This window comes from Phaseolus vulgaris, chromosome 1, assembly GCF_000499845.2.
Source record: "Phaseolus vulgaris cultivar G19833 chromosome 1, P. vulgaris v2.0, whole genome shotgun sequence".
In the NCBI taxonomy this organism is placed as follows: Eukaryota; Viridiplantae; Streptophyta; class Magnoliopsida; order Fabales; family Fabaceae; genus Phaseolus; species Phaseolus vulgaris.
Genome location: NC_023759.2, coordinates 36,229,908 through 36,242,508, shown reverse-complemented (window position 1 = coordinate 36,242,508; position 12,601 = coordinate 36,229,908). Strand labels below are relative to the sequence as shown.

The 12,601-nt window shown below is 29.9% G+C and overlaps 1 protein-coding gene across 2 annotated transcripts; it reads right to left on the bottom strand.

Annotated features, from left to right (window-relative positions):
- Positions 1 to 453: 453 nt before the first annotated feature.
- On the bottom strand, positions 454 to 10,746 carry LOC137814030 (ABC transporter G family member 12-like). 2 transcript variants are annotated; one of them, XM_068616554.1, is made up of 9 exons: positions 10,492 to 10,746; positions 3,415 to 3,494; positions 2,861 to 3,322; positions 2,647 to 2,769; positions 2,429 to 2,551; positions 1,846 to 2,130; positions 1,485 to 1,757; positions 1,037 to 1,144; positions 454 to 958 (listed from the first exon to the last, which is right to left on the bottom strand). In XM_068616554.1, exons 1-9 carry the CDS (start codon positions 10,658 to 10,660, stop codon positions 602 to 604), a joined length of 1,980 nt encoding a protein of 659 aa, XP_068472655.1. In that variant the 5' UTR covers positions 10,661 to 10,746; the 3' UTR covers positions 454 to 601. The 2 variants fall into 2 exon arrangements, with proteins under 2 accessions (XP_068472655.1, XP_068472654.1); XM_068616553.1 differs by lacking the exon at positions 10,492 to 10,746 and adding an exon at positions 6,597 to 6,915.
- Between the last annotated feature and the right edge of the window lie 1,855 nt (positions 10,747 to 12,601).

The window sequence follows — 12,601 nt, the reverse complement described above, 5'->3', positions numbered from 1 at the left end:
CTTGGTATCAAATATCTGCCTCTGTTCATATTGACCAGAGGATTCAAATGTTTATTGAGTTTTAATAAAACATAATTATTTCCTAAACATATCCAGAGTAAAAATGCTGGAGTTAGCTTTGTGTCTTTGAAATTAAATATTAAATATTAGTTATTTAGATTAATCAATCAATGTTTTATCCATATGTTTATATTCTTGTGACTACTTAAATTATTTCCTGAATGAGATTGATTTTATTAGTTTCTTCAAAATTATTTAGATATTATTTTTAATTCCCATCTATTTACATTCACCTAAATTATTTAAATAAATTTATAACTATATTTTAACTTTTCAGTGGATATATATCATAAAAATATCATCATAATTTTATAATTGTTTTTTCAAAAGCATATTAAAAAATCAAAGAATATTATATTAAAATGTAATTAATTATTATTGACTCGATCAGAATAATAGATCAATGAATCATTATAAAATAATATATCATGGACTCTCAACTTATTCTTGAATCTCTAAAAAATAAAAAAGATACTTAAAGACAAAATTAAAAAATTCTTAAAAACATGTCCGCAGTTGATTTACATAAAATATTAAAGTATTACATTGCAAGGTTCGGGGACATAAGACCCTCTTGAGACGATAATGGAGGCTGAGCTAGTTTCCTGGAAGAGATAGATGACTTGTTATTTAGCAAACATGTTTTTCCAAAGTGCAGACTTTTCTTGGCACAGAACCACAGAGAATGTGATTTAGCTCTTTTGACAAAACGAAGCACCAAGTAAAGAACCAATCTGTGAACTAACAGTATGGTAGCCAATGCTGTTAAGTCCCACCATTTGTTATGATTCAATGGAACCCCAAGTATCAATGATAGAACTTTTTCTCCACTGACCTTCGCATCACCAGGTAGCAAAGGATCAAATTCAACCCCCTCCATGTCATTCTTGTATTGTCCCTGTAGTACGAAGCATGACAAGGTATTCAAAAAAATATTATCTACTTCTCATTTAATCCAAAACACTTTACATTGTACCTGCACTGCCCAAGCAGCAAAACTCAGGTAGGACATGGGATAGCGCCAAAAGAACTTTGGAAGCTCAGGTAATGATCTGAATATCTGGGAGGGCATCATCATGAAGATCTGCAACCACCATCAAACAACTTCATCATCAAGTTTTATTAAATGTTACGTTAAACTATTCAGTTTGTTTCTCTACTTGTTTCTACTCTAAGTTGTAAAGTCTCTATAAAATTTATTTTCTACCTAGTTTTTTGTGGCAGTTTACCAAAAATATATGTTGTAGTGGTTTTATATGTTAGAAAATGCTATTGTTATCGCTTATTCATGTATAGATGTTAAACTTGTAGTTTTGTTGTGTAAGGAGTTTAAACATAAAGTGAGAAGAATAATTAAAGAGGATAAATGAATAGTTTAACCTAAATGTTACTATCACAAGAGCTGAGAAAAATGGTATGCTTACAATTACACCAGTTCCTGTTCCTATGCCCATCAGCACATTGGGGACCAGTGAGGCTACAACCATGATGCAACACTCAACCACAGATAGGCAGCAGAATAAGTTGATACAGAAAAATGCACAATTAGTTAAACCCGGATGAAATTGCACCATGAAGTAAATGATTGTTCCGGAGGAAAGAGATGTTAGAACAAGGAAAGGGAATGATGATATGATGTTTGATACTACAAAGACAGCCTCTCCATAGTGCCCTTTGGACCTTTCACCATAGAACACCTGATTTTTATTGTGATTAGATACAAAGCAGAATGTTTTAGTATAAATGTTGTATCTTTGGAAGAAAAAAAACCATTATAAGTTTTACCTTCAATTCTTCAATGAAAGATGGTAATCCTCCACATGACAAAACAATCATGAATCCATAGATGAATGATACACACTTTGCTCTAGCCAAGATTGAGTTGTTTCCTGTGCCAATGTGAAAAAAGAGGGTGCCAATACTGATTGCTATCATTATGTAGAATATTATCCTCAGCCAGTAGTAACCAATGTCCCTAGTCATGTTTAGGAAAGATCGCTTGGTCAATGTACACAATTGCTTCCTCCACGTGGTAGTGCTACCTATGTAGCGTTTAATTCCTTGTTCTTCCTACATATTTGCATCACCCAGTAACAAATTGTTTGATAAAAACAAGACAAGAAAATGGGAAATATAGTATTTTCTTTTAAATGATCTGTTGAACAAAATAGATTGATGATGAACTTGGTTGATTGGAGTCATTCTTTAAAGTTCCTCCAAAAGGATGTCTTACTCAGGATTCAGGAAGGAACATAATTTATGTGTGTTTAATCTTAAGTGTGATCTTGTAATCGGTAAACAGTAAACTGGTTTTCATATGCAGGTTACTAGATAACAATGATAGGATTTTGCACTAAAAGAGAATTACATTGAGTTTCAGTTGCTGGATTTTTCTTCTTGTATTGAACATTAAGTTTGAACTTTTGTAACTCTCAATCAGTGTACTTCTGATCTCAGATTTTCTCATTCCCATTGTTGACTGTGATGATGTCTGTCATGAGGGCATTAAAATTCACATGCAAAAGCATTGTCAATTGAGTAAAAAGAAAAAAAGGAAAAACAAAGGCTCCAATTTGTAATGCATACCAAACATAATTGTGTCCTCTCTAGTACTTCAGTAATAGAATCAAAGTCCAAATTAATACACATAAGGAAATGATCTGAAGGATTTCTTCTAGTAGGACAGGGAAACCCTGCATCGGCAAAAAACTTTTCCCAAATTTTCATTAGAGACACAAAAATTTCAATTAATTATATCAGATTCCAACTTTTCCTGAGTAATCGAAGTCAAAATGTTTACCTTAAGAGCCTTCTTTGCTTCTCCAAAATAAACAGTTTCCCCACTTGAAAGCAAAAGCAAATCATGAAATAGATCAAAAATCTCACTACTGGGTTGGTGAATGGAACAGATAACTATCTTTCCATTGTGAGCAATGTGGCATAGTGATTGAATCACATAGAAAGCTGAGGCACTGTCTAGGCCAGTAGTAGGTTCATCAAGAAGTAAGATATGGGGTTGTGTTAAAATCTCAAGGCCAATGCTAAGTCTCTTCTTTTCACCATTACTAATACCCCTACAATGCCAATTCCCAATCCTTGTATCCGCACAATTTTCCAGACCCATTTCCATTATGGTTTCTTCCACCACTTTGTTTATCTCTTCTTTGGTCATTTTGGAAGGAAGCCTCATGTTTGCAGAGAATGTGAGGGTCTCTTTTACCGTCAAAGTTCCCAAGTAAAGTTCCTCTTGAGCAACAAAGGACTGAAAATTGAAGAAATATAGATGGTCACTCATGTGAGGTGCATTTTTAAAGCAGACCAAGTGAAAGGATAAAGCTATGTTGATTATCTCACCACATCTCTGGAATTCAAGTTTTCCTTCTTCCCATTGAGTAGAATGTTCCCTGTCACTTCAACATTTGGAGCGAATTTTCCTGTACAAAAATGTTACACTTATCATCTGTCACCGATAACACTAGCAAAAGACAGCACACACTGTCACAGTTCATAACACTTGTTTAAAGAACAATATACGTAACATCCGTTACATTCCTTTTGACATGTGAAAGAAACTTTAATCTTACATGATTAGTTTTGATATCTTAGTTAAATTAAATGCACTATTTCGCAACATATTTTGATTTTTACACCTGATAAGAAGAATCAGAGAGTGATCATTCTATTGTGTAAAAGTGGTTTCTTCAACAACAAAAATTGAATACCATAATGATGTGAATGGAAACTAAATAATGGGACTAATATGGAAGGTGACACCCACATATATTATCTAATTTTTTATAAGTTTTGGTCAATAGAAAAATGTTAGAAAAAAATATGTTTCTTATAATCCCTTTAATTAAATATGTTTTTGTTATTGAAATATAGTTGTTTATTTTACTAAATAACTTTTTTTATCCTGTAAATTTCTTTTTATTATTTTGTTTTATTCTTTGAAATTTACTCTTTTTGTTTTGTTTTTTTTTCTATAAAAATTTATTGTCTTTTAATCTTATCAAATATATTTTGAATACTCTATTTCAAAATGAACAAAATTTTATAGGGATTAAAATAAAATAAAAAGATATCATAGAAAGCCTAAAACAAATTAACAAGACTAAAAGAATATACGGGAACCAAATGTTAATGAACTTTTTATGATAAAGAATAAAATATTTAAAATATATTTAAGGAACCAAAAAATATATTAGTATGTACTTCTCATTTTTGCTATTTATAACTTTCTCTTTATATATATATATATATATATATATATATATATATATATATATATATATATAAAAGATCAAATTACTCATAAAAATAAAAGAGTTAAGTTGTGTTGTTCTAACTCATTTTGTTAATATTATATTATAAATGATTAAGATTATTAATGTCCGATATTATCAATTTAATCGAGATCATGGTCAATGTCATCTCAATAACCATACTAAAAATAACAAATTCATAATGATTTTAAAAAATCTTGTTGAATATATATCAAGAACTTAAAATGATAAATAAATAATAATTAAAATTTATTAGAATACATTAATGAATTCGTACTACTAAAATAATTAATATTAACCTTAAAAATCACATTAACTCAAACTCATTTAAATGGCACTCTTACTAATTACCTTTATAAATAAATTGACACAACCTAGATAAAATTTATCTTTTCAATAACATTAAATACTCCAACCACTTAATAATAAGTTTAGCATAAAAAAAATACATACTTCTATTAGATAGATACGAAAAGAAGTTTCCACCCGTACAAAAATAATTTATGTACACGTTGTGCAGGTTTTAATGGTATCTATTTATAATAAATATGACTGTAAATCTTGAACTACATTAAAAAATACTTCACAAGTCAATAATTAAAGTTAATTTATCTGGTTAGATAAAAACTCTACACACTCACTGGATTCTCATGGCAGGAAAAGGATTTGGTACAATTTAAACCAAGTTGCTTTCATTGTCCACAATAAAAAAAGATTAAAATTAAAAAGAAATAGCAAATCATTAGGGATTCATAATTCAGGCATTAGGATTAAGTGAAAAAAGATACTATTAGATGTTTTTTTCTGTAAATAATTTTAGAAGAAAATGAGAAAAAATAAATTAAAATAATATGTTTCATAATTAACTTATACATAAACTAAAAGTCATATATTTGGGGAAAAAAAGTATATAAATAATTTGTCATATTAAAATAACAATAAAATTAAAATAATATAATAGATAATACTTCAAAAAATTATATTAAAAACTGAAAAATTAAATTATTGTTTTAGTTTAAGTGAAAAAAAAATAAAGAACTGTAATAAAAACATAGGTGAAGTGTTACTAATTAAATATGGAAAAATCAATGAATACACTGTCACTATGGTTTAAAAAAACCTTTTTATATGCACTATGTTCTCAGTTACTGTTATATTGAAAAGTGTTATTTTTGTTTTATCTCGGTTGCTTTCACTTCTTTTTAATGACTTTTATACAGTCATCATCACTACAATCTACCTAACAAGTTACTATTATATAACCGACAACCTATTTAAAAAATAATTTTTATAACCGACAACCTATTCTAAAAAATAAATCTTATATCCGTCATGATTAGGATTGATGTAAGCTTTTTAAAATAAATAAAGAAATATCACCCCCTAATTTTTATATCAATTTCAAAGTAATTAATTTAAAAATTATCATTAAAAAATATTACTTTTTATTTTAGTAGATAATTTTTAGAGCAATTTATGATAGAAAAAAAAAACCTTTTGTGGATAATATTACATTCGTATATATCTATCCTTTTTTAAACATTTCTGAGAAATATTAAGTGTTGTGAAACTTGCATTTATTAGGGGATTATCTCTTGAGGTTAGTATATATGAAAAGAACTATACTTTCTATTCTAAAAGTGAAAAATAATTTGAGATAGAGAAATATTCTAAAAATGGAAATGAGTAAAATTTAGTAAACCAATCATCACGTAGTAAGTTAATTATTCTTAATATATAAAAGCTCTACACACTCACTGGATTCTCATTGCAGGAAAAGGATTTGGTATAATTTAAACAAAGTTTATAAGATTTAAACCAAGTAGCTTTCATTGTCCACAATAAAAAGAATAAAAATTAAAAAGAAATAGCAAATCAGTAGGGACTCATGATTCATGCGTTAGGATTAAGTGACAAAAGATAGTTTTAGATGATTTTTTTTTCTGTAAATAGTTTTAGAAGAAGAAAATGAGAAAAAATAAATTAAAATAACATTTTCATAATTAAATTATACATAAACTAAAAGTCATATATTTGAAAACATCAGTATAAATAATTTGTACATAAATTAACTCTAACTTATTGTTTTATCTTTGTTAAGCCTAAAAAGATTTGTGGAGAAAGTTGTTGAAGTAGGTTGAAAGTATAAAAATATAGTTAATTAAGCAGAAGAATTGGTGAGTTTTGGTAGTAGAATAATAGCAATAAAAAAATGAAAGAAAGTGAAGAGAGGGAGAGAAGTTTAGGCACCAGCGAGTGCAGCAAGTAAAGTTGATTTCCCAGATCCTGAAGGACCAATAAGTGCCATAATCCTGTTGGGTTCTGCATAACCAGTTAACCCTTTTAAGAGTTCCTTTTCTCCACTTTTTCTACCATTTGATGTCACCACTGTCAAATCTTCCCAAACCAAACACACTCTCCTCTTATTCTCCACTGCAATACCTTCCTTTCTCTGCAATTCCATTTTGGTAGCAGACATCTTTTCTTCTTCCATATGGATTTACATGTCTATCAGCTAAAATGTATATATAGATAGATATTTTTATTAGTGCTACCTTTGTTAGGTTGTGCATATTTAATGAAGAGAAATACATCTTTATCAGAATGGGGGCACTCTTTTTATTTCTGAATTTGAATTTTTTGGGTGAAATTCCCACTTACATTAAGACAATTAATTCACACGTACGGATGCATTCCAGCCATGCAAGCTTTACATTTTTATGTGATAAAGAAGATTAAATATCTTCATATAGTAAATTTTAAAGTGGTTGATTAAAGAAAAATATATAAAAATAAAAAATACGAATGAATAGATTATATAATAAATTTTATTTTTTAAAATGAATTGTCGTTTTTTTTTACTGAACATATAATTAATTTTGTTTCCATATTTTCTTATTCTATATGGAATTAAAGTAGAGTTTTGAAGTCAGAGTTAATTCAGAGTACTTTTGTTTGTTTCCAACAATGAAAATAGTAGGAGGGCAATCCGAAGAAAACACAAAAATTAAAACATAAAAATGTATAAAAAAAAAGAAGATAAAATTGTACATTTAAATTTGTGAAAAAATTTTAAAAATAAAAAATTATATTTTTAATATATGGTTAAATAAATATAATAAAATATTTATTTTAAAATTATAATATAATAAATAATTAAATAAATGATAAATAAAATAATTTGAATTTGATTATGAATTCTCCTTGATAATGAATTGTATCATCACCATGTACATTAACTAGAGGACCTCCGATTAACCTAAAAATTGAGTCATCACAATTGTACCGAGATCATTTGGCCTATTGTGTTCAATCAAGTCCAAGAAAGGATCATATTGTTGGTTTGATCGACCTTGATTTGAGAATAAACGATATTTGAATGAAACTCAAAGACTCAAAGATGATATTACCTCATCACACTTACGGGACGAGAATTAGTATACCCAAATTGAAACTTCACTACCATGGAAGACAGGGAGAAGATGTGTCAAGTCCTTACCGAAAACACTAACCTATTCACCTGGATGGAGGTCAATACACTGGAAGTCAGCCACAACATTATCACACATAAACTCTTATTCTACAAAGAAGTTAGGTCGGTATCCCAAAAGAACAGAAAATTAGGAGAGAAATAAAGGAATGCAGCCAATGTAGAAACAGAGAAATTACTCGAAGCCGGATTCATCCAAGAAGCTTAATACATGACGGGGCTCACAAATGTCATCAAGATAAAGAAAGCAAACGAAAAGTGAAGAATGTGCATGGATTATACCAACTTGAACGAGGCATGTCCAAAGAACGTTTATCCTTTACCGAGCATAAACCAACTCGTCGATGGGGCAACCAAGTAAAAGATCTTAGGCTGGCTTGAAACATACTCTAGATATACTCAAATACGTATGCACCCAAGAGACAAGAATTAGTCAACTTTTATGACGAATAATACAAATTAATTTTACAAAGGCATGTTCTTTAACTTCAAGAACGCTAGAACAACATACCAAAAATCAATGGAAAAAAAAATTCAAGGACTTTATCCGAAAAAATGTTAAAGTGTATGTGGACAACATGGTTGTCAAATCCAAATCCTGCAACTGACATGAGGATCTCAATGAAGTCTTCATCCTGTTTATAAAAAACAACATAAGATTGAACCCCGAGAAATGTGTATTTGAGGTGGAAGGTAGATAAATCATTGATCTCATGCTCACTCATATAGAGGTCAATCCCAACAAATTGAGTTATCATTAAGATGAGAAGCCCCAAACAAAAATCATTCTACAACCATTTACAGATTCCATAGACAAAAAAAATACAAATATAAACTAAGTTACTCATTATCCCTAACCATTTTAGCCTCATAACCATTTGGTAGGACTAGTCTTGATATTATCTTCATCGGCAAGATTGTCTTCAACTATCAACTTTCCTTGATAAACATCCTTACTAATATCAAACCACTCATCCTTAACATCACTTTTAAGTATGGGGACTTTCATGACATATGACTCCATCATTGACAATCATCGATATTTCAAAAAATACTAAGTGACTTATGTATCTACCCACTATAGCCTAACCAAAGAGGGAGATCAATCTCGGCTTTCTCAACAACAAGATTCTCAAAGAGGATTGGAGATCAATCTCGGCACCACCCGAAGAAGCCAACACACTCAAAGAGGAAGACATCACACTACTCGAATCAATAAAAAAAATGCAAGTAGTCCTACTAGTAAGGACTCGCCTCTATTTATTGAAGCACGAGAATCCAATCAACACACCCCATCGCCTTCCAATTGTCAAATCCCATCAATCTAATGGTCAAGATCGTACCAAACAAGAAAAAGGTTAGATTTTCTTTCAAAGCAATTAAGATTCTCAAAGCTCTGGGGGACTAGTGTATTGTATGTGGTCGAGACCATTAATATTCAACACCATCGACCTGACTGATATCATACTTGGTTGATGTCATCTTACTAAACCACATTAGAAACAAGTCCAAAACCATCTCAAAAGATCTCATCGAACACAGGTTAAGGACCTAAAACGACAAGTAAATAAATAATTATTAAAATACACTAATTAGTATGTACTGTGATTTACTTAAGATTAACCTTGAAAGTCATGTTAATCCAGATCCACTTAATCAATACTTCAAAGAACCTTTTGGAAGTATTCTCATTCCGACCGAGACTCAAAAAATAATCAAAAAGTAAAATAACTAGATAAACAAAATAGTGACAAAAGATACATTCCTAACTCAAACAAAAACATTTTCATAATTATTAGCATTTAATTGTTTAAAAGATAAATTAATAAAAGTCTTTTGTGGATATATATATATATTTATTGGGTTATATCAATAAAAAAATGTTTGTCATGTAGAATTTCTGTTAACCGTAAATCACACAGTTATATATAAAATGGAACTGAAAGTGTTGTTAAGGATCACATCATCATTTTTAAAATTTATTAACATCTAAGTACCAATATTTAGTAATCGTGTTAGGATTCATTTATACTAAGTATAAAATTTAGTTAAATTATACTTTTGATAATTTTATGTTTGTTAGTTGTTTTCTTAATGCATGTCTATCAAATTTCACATAATATAATTTAAAATTTTGTAAATATGTTAAATAATAATAAAAGTTTATATATTTTTAAATGCCGTACTATCTGTTAAAATTAAGTTATGTGATAGATTTTTAAATAATTTTAAAATTATATAAAATTTTGTATATGCATGATTCTATATTAACAATATGAATTTTGTGTTGGATTAAAAATGTATTATGTAACAAATTATTAAAGATATAATTTAACTAAGTTTTACATTTGTGAACAAACTTTATATATATATATATATATATATATATATATAAAAGGACTTATATGATGAGTAGAGACATAAATATGTATTCTTTTATTTCTTATACATAAATATAACAACACTCTCACTAAATATATCTAATGTCATGTTCAGCCTCTCAACTTATACATGTATAGTATAAATTAAATGATCATTTATGGTGATACATAAAGACAACAGATAAAAGGTCTTCAGTATGAGAATGAAAAATTGATGAAACTATAACTCTAAAACCATAAAAGTATATATAGAGAAAGATAGAAAGAGAGAGACCAGTCAAAGAGTGAAGAAAGGTGGTTTTGCCGCAGCCAGAAGGACCCATGATGGCCATAACCCTATCAGGTTCAGCAAACCCAGTAATTCCACTCAGCACCAACTTCCTCCTCTGTCCTCCAAAACTTGCAGGTCGTTCAACTGTTATATCTTCCCATATCATCACCATAGTTTTACAAGGATATATATATGTGATGGTGTTGATGTTTTCTTATCCCTCTCCCTCTTCTCTTAACCCAATTCTCTGCTATAAGTGTCTGAAGTGTTCACTCTATCTGCATTGTTATATATTATGAACAATAAGCCTTCTACTTGTGAATTATAATTTAAGATCTAGTTGTGCAATTAATAAATGAGTATGGGGTAGTACGTATATGTCCAATATCAGTTGCCCGAGTGGATCGTCTTTATTGGTTGTCAGGTTATTTAAGAGCATCTCTCTGCCTGCACTCCATGCAGGATGCAATTTCAATTCCTCCAGTGCATACGCAACTACCTATTATAATTGATTGAAAAAGCTTGATGAGAACAAGGAACAGATCGAAATTAGATGATCGATGGTCAATGTTTGTATGTTTCAATTATTGGGAGGCCCTTTTGACTCAAACTAGTGTAACTTAAGGGAACCCAAACCTCTAAAATCGATTTTGTGAAGTAAGGGTTTGAAGCTATCTATATACTGTAATTTTATTATATCTTTATAATGTGATTTTTTCAACGCATTCTTTTACACAAAATATTGAGTGTTCACACCTATAACATTTACAGTAAGAACATAAGGGAGTTTGGTATTGGGTGCCACAATAAGTTTTACTAATATCGCATCTTTCTTAATAAAAGTGACAAAGCTATATGCACTAAAAAAAAATATGCTTATTAGGATAGGTCAAAAAGAGACATTAACTATAATAAATGGACGTAAAAGTCATAATAATAAATGGACGTAAAAGTGTAGTTATCATTAAAATTTGGAAGCTAATATGTTCGACATAAAAATAGTGGCGGTGGGACACACGTGATGTGTTTTTTGCGTAGACCTAGCCTATATGCTCCCCACACAAAATTATATTTTATATTGTTTATTTAAAGAAGCGTGGGCTTAGCCTACATATTGGCCACATAATTTTTAAACAAAACGTAGGTTTAGCCTACATTTTGTCCACACAAAATTATATTTTATATTGTTTATTCAAATAAGCATAGGCTTAGTCAACAGATTGGTCATACAATTTTTAAACAAGCGTAGACTTAACCTTCATAATTTTATTACATATTTAAACTTAATTTAAATATATATATATATATATTATGTTTGTGTGAGCTTAACTTACAAAATTTTAAATTATTATTATTTATTATTTATAGTTTCAGTTGTGACCATTTGACCCACACAATTTTTTTTTCTTTTTTTTTAGTTTATGTCCATCTAACTCACGCTTTATTTTTATTTTTTTAATAATGAAGGCTTTTTTTTATCAGCAATGAATTAATGAATAAAAACGGGACACTTGAGGGGTGTCCCAACCCTTATACAAATCTCAAATACTCAATATACAATCCAGAGAACTAAAAGCATAGAGAAGCTTTCAATTACTCTGCCAAAGACATAAGATTTGTTCCTAAGACAATGAAAAAAAAGAAACAGATAAAATTCCTGCTCTTGATTATGCACCAGCAGCAGGATTTTCCAGAACTGGACTTCTCCAATTCTGATTCTTCATGGTTGTTGCTCCTCCCTGTCAATCAACACCAAAAGATCCCAGTTGTTATATAACTTACCTCTCCATTCCTCACGTCGAACAGCATCCCACCTGTTACAAACCTAGGCTCAGTGTCTTTGCATCCCATAACAAGACCTCTGCAGCCCCAGCAATCCCAAACAGCAAACCCAGAATACTTCATCTCCTCTTACTAGTCCTATGCCACTAACTTTTGCTCATTGTGGCCAAACCAACCTTCTGCATAAATCCGAGAAATACCTCTAATGTACCCCAACCACTTCAGCCTACGGTTTGCTCCTGTTCCACAACTAACTCAGTTCCCATGGACTAGAATTCATTTATTTAAGAGCATAACCCACAACCCTTCCATCCCCACCTATATGAGCATT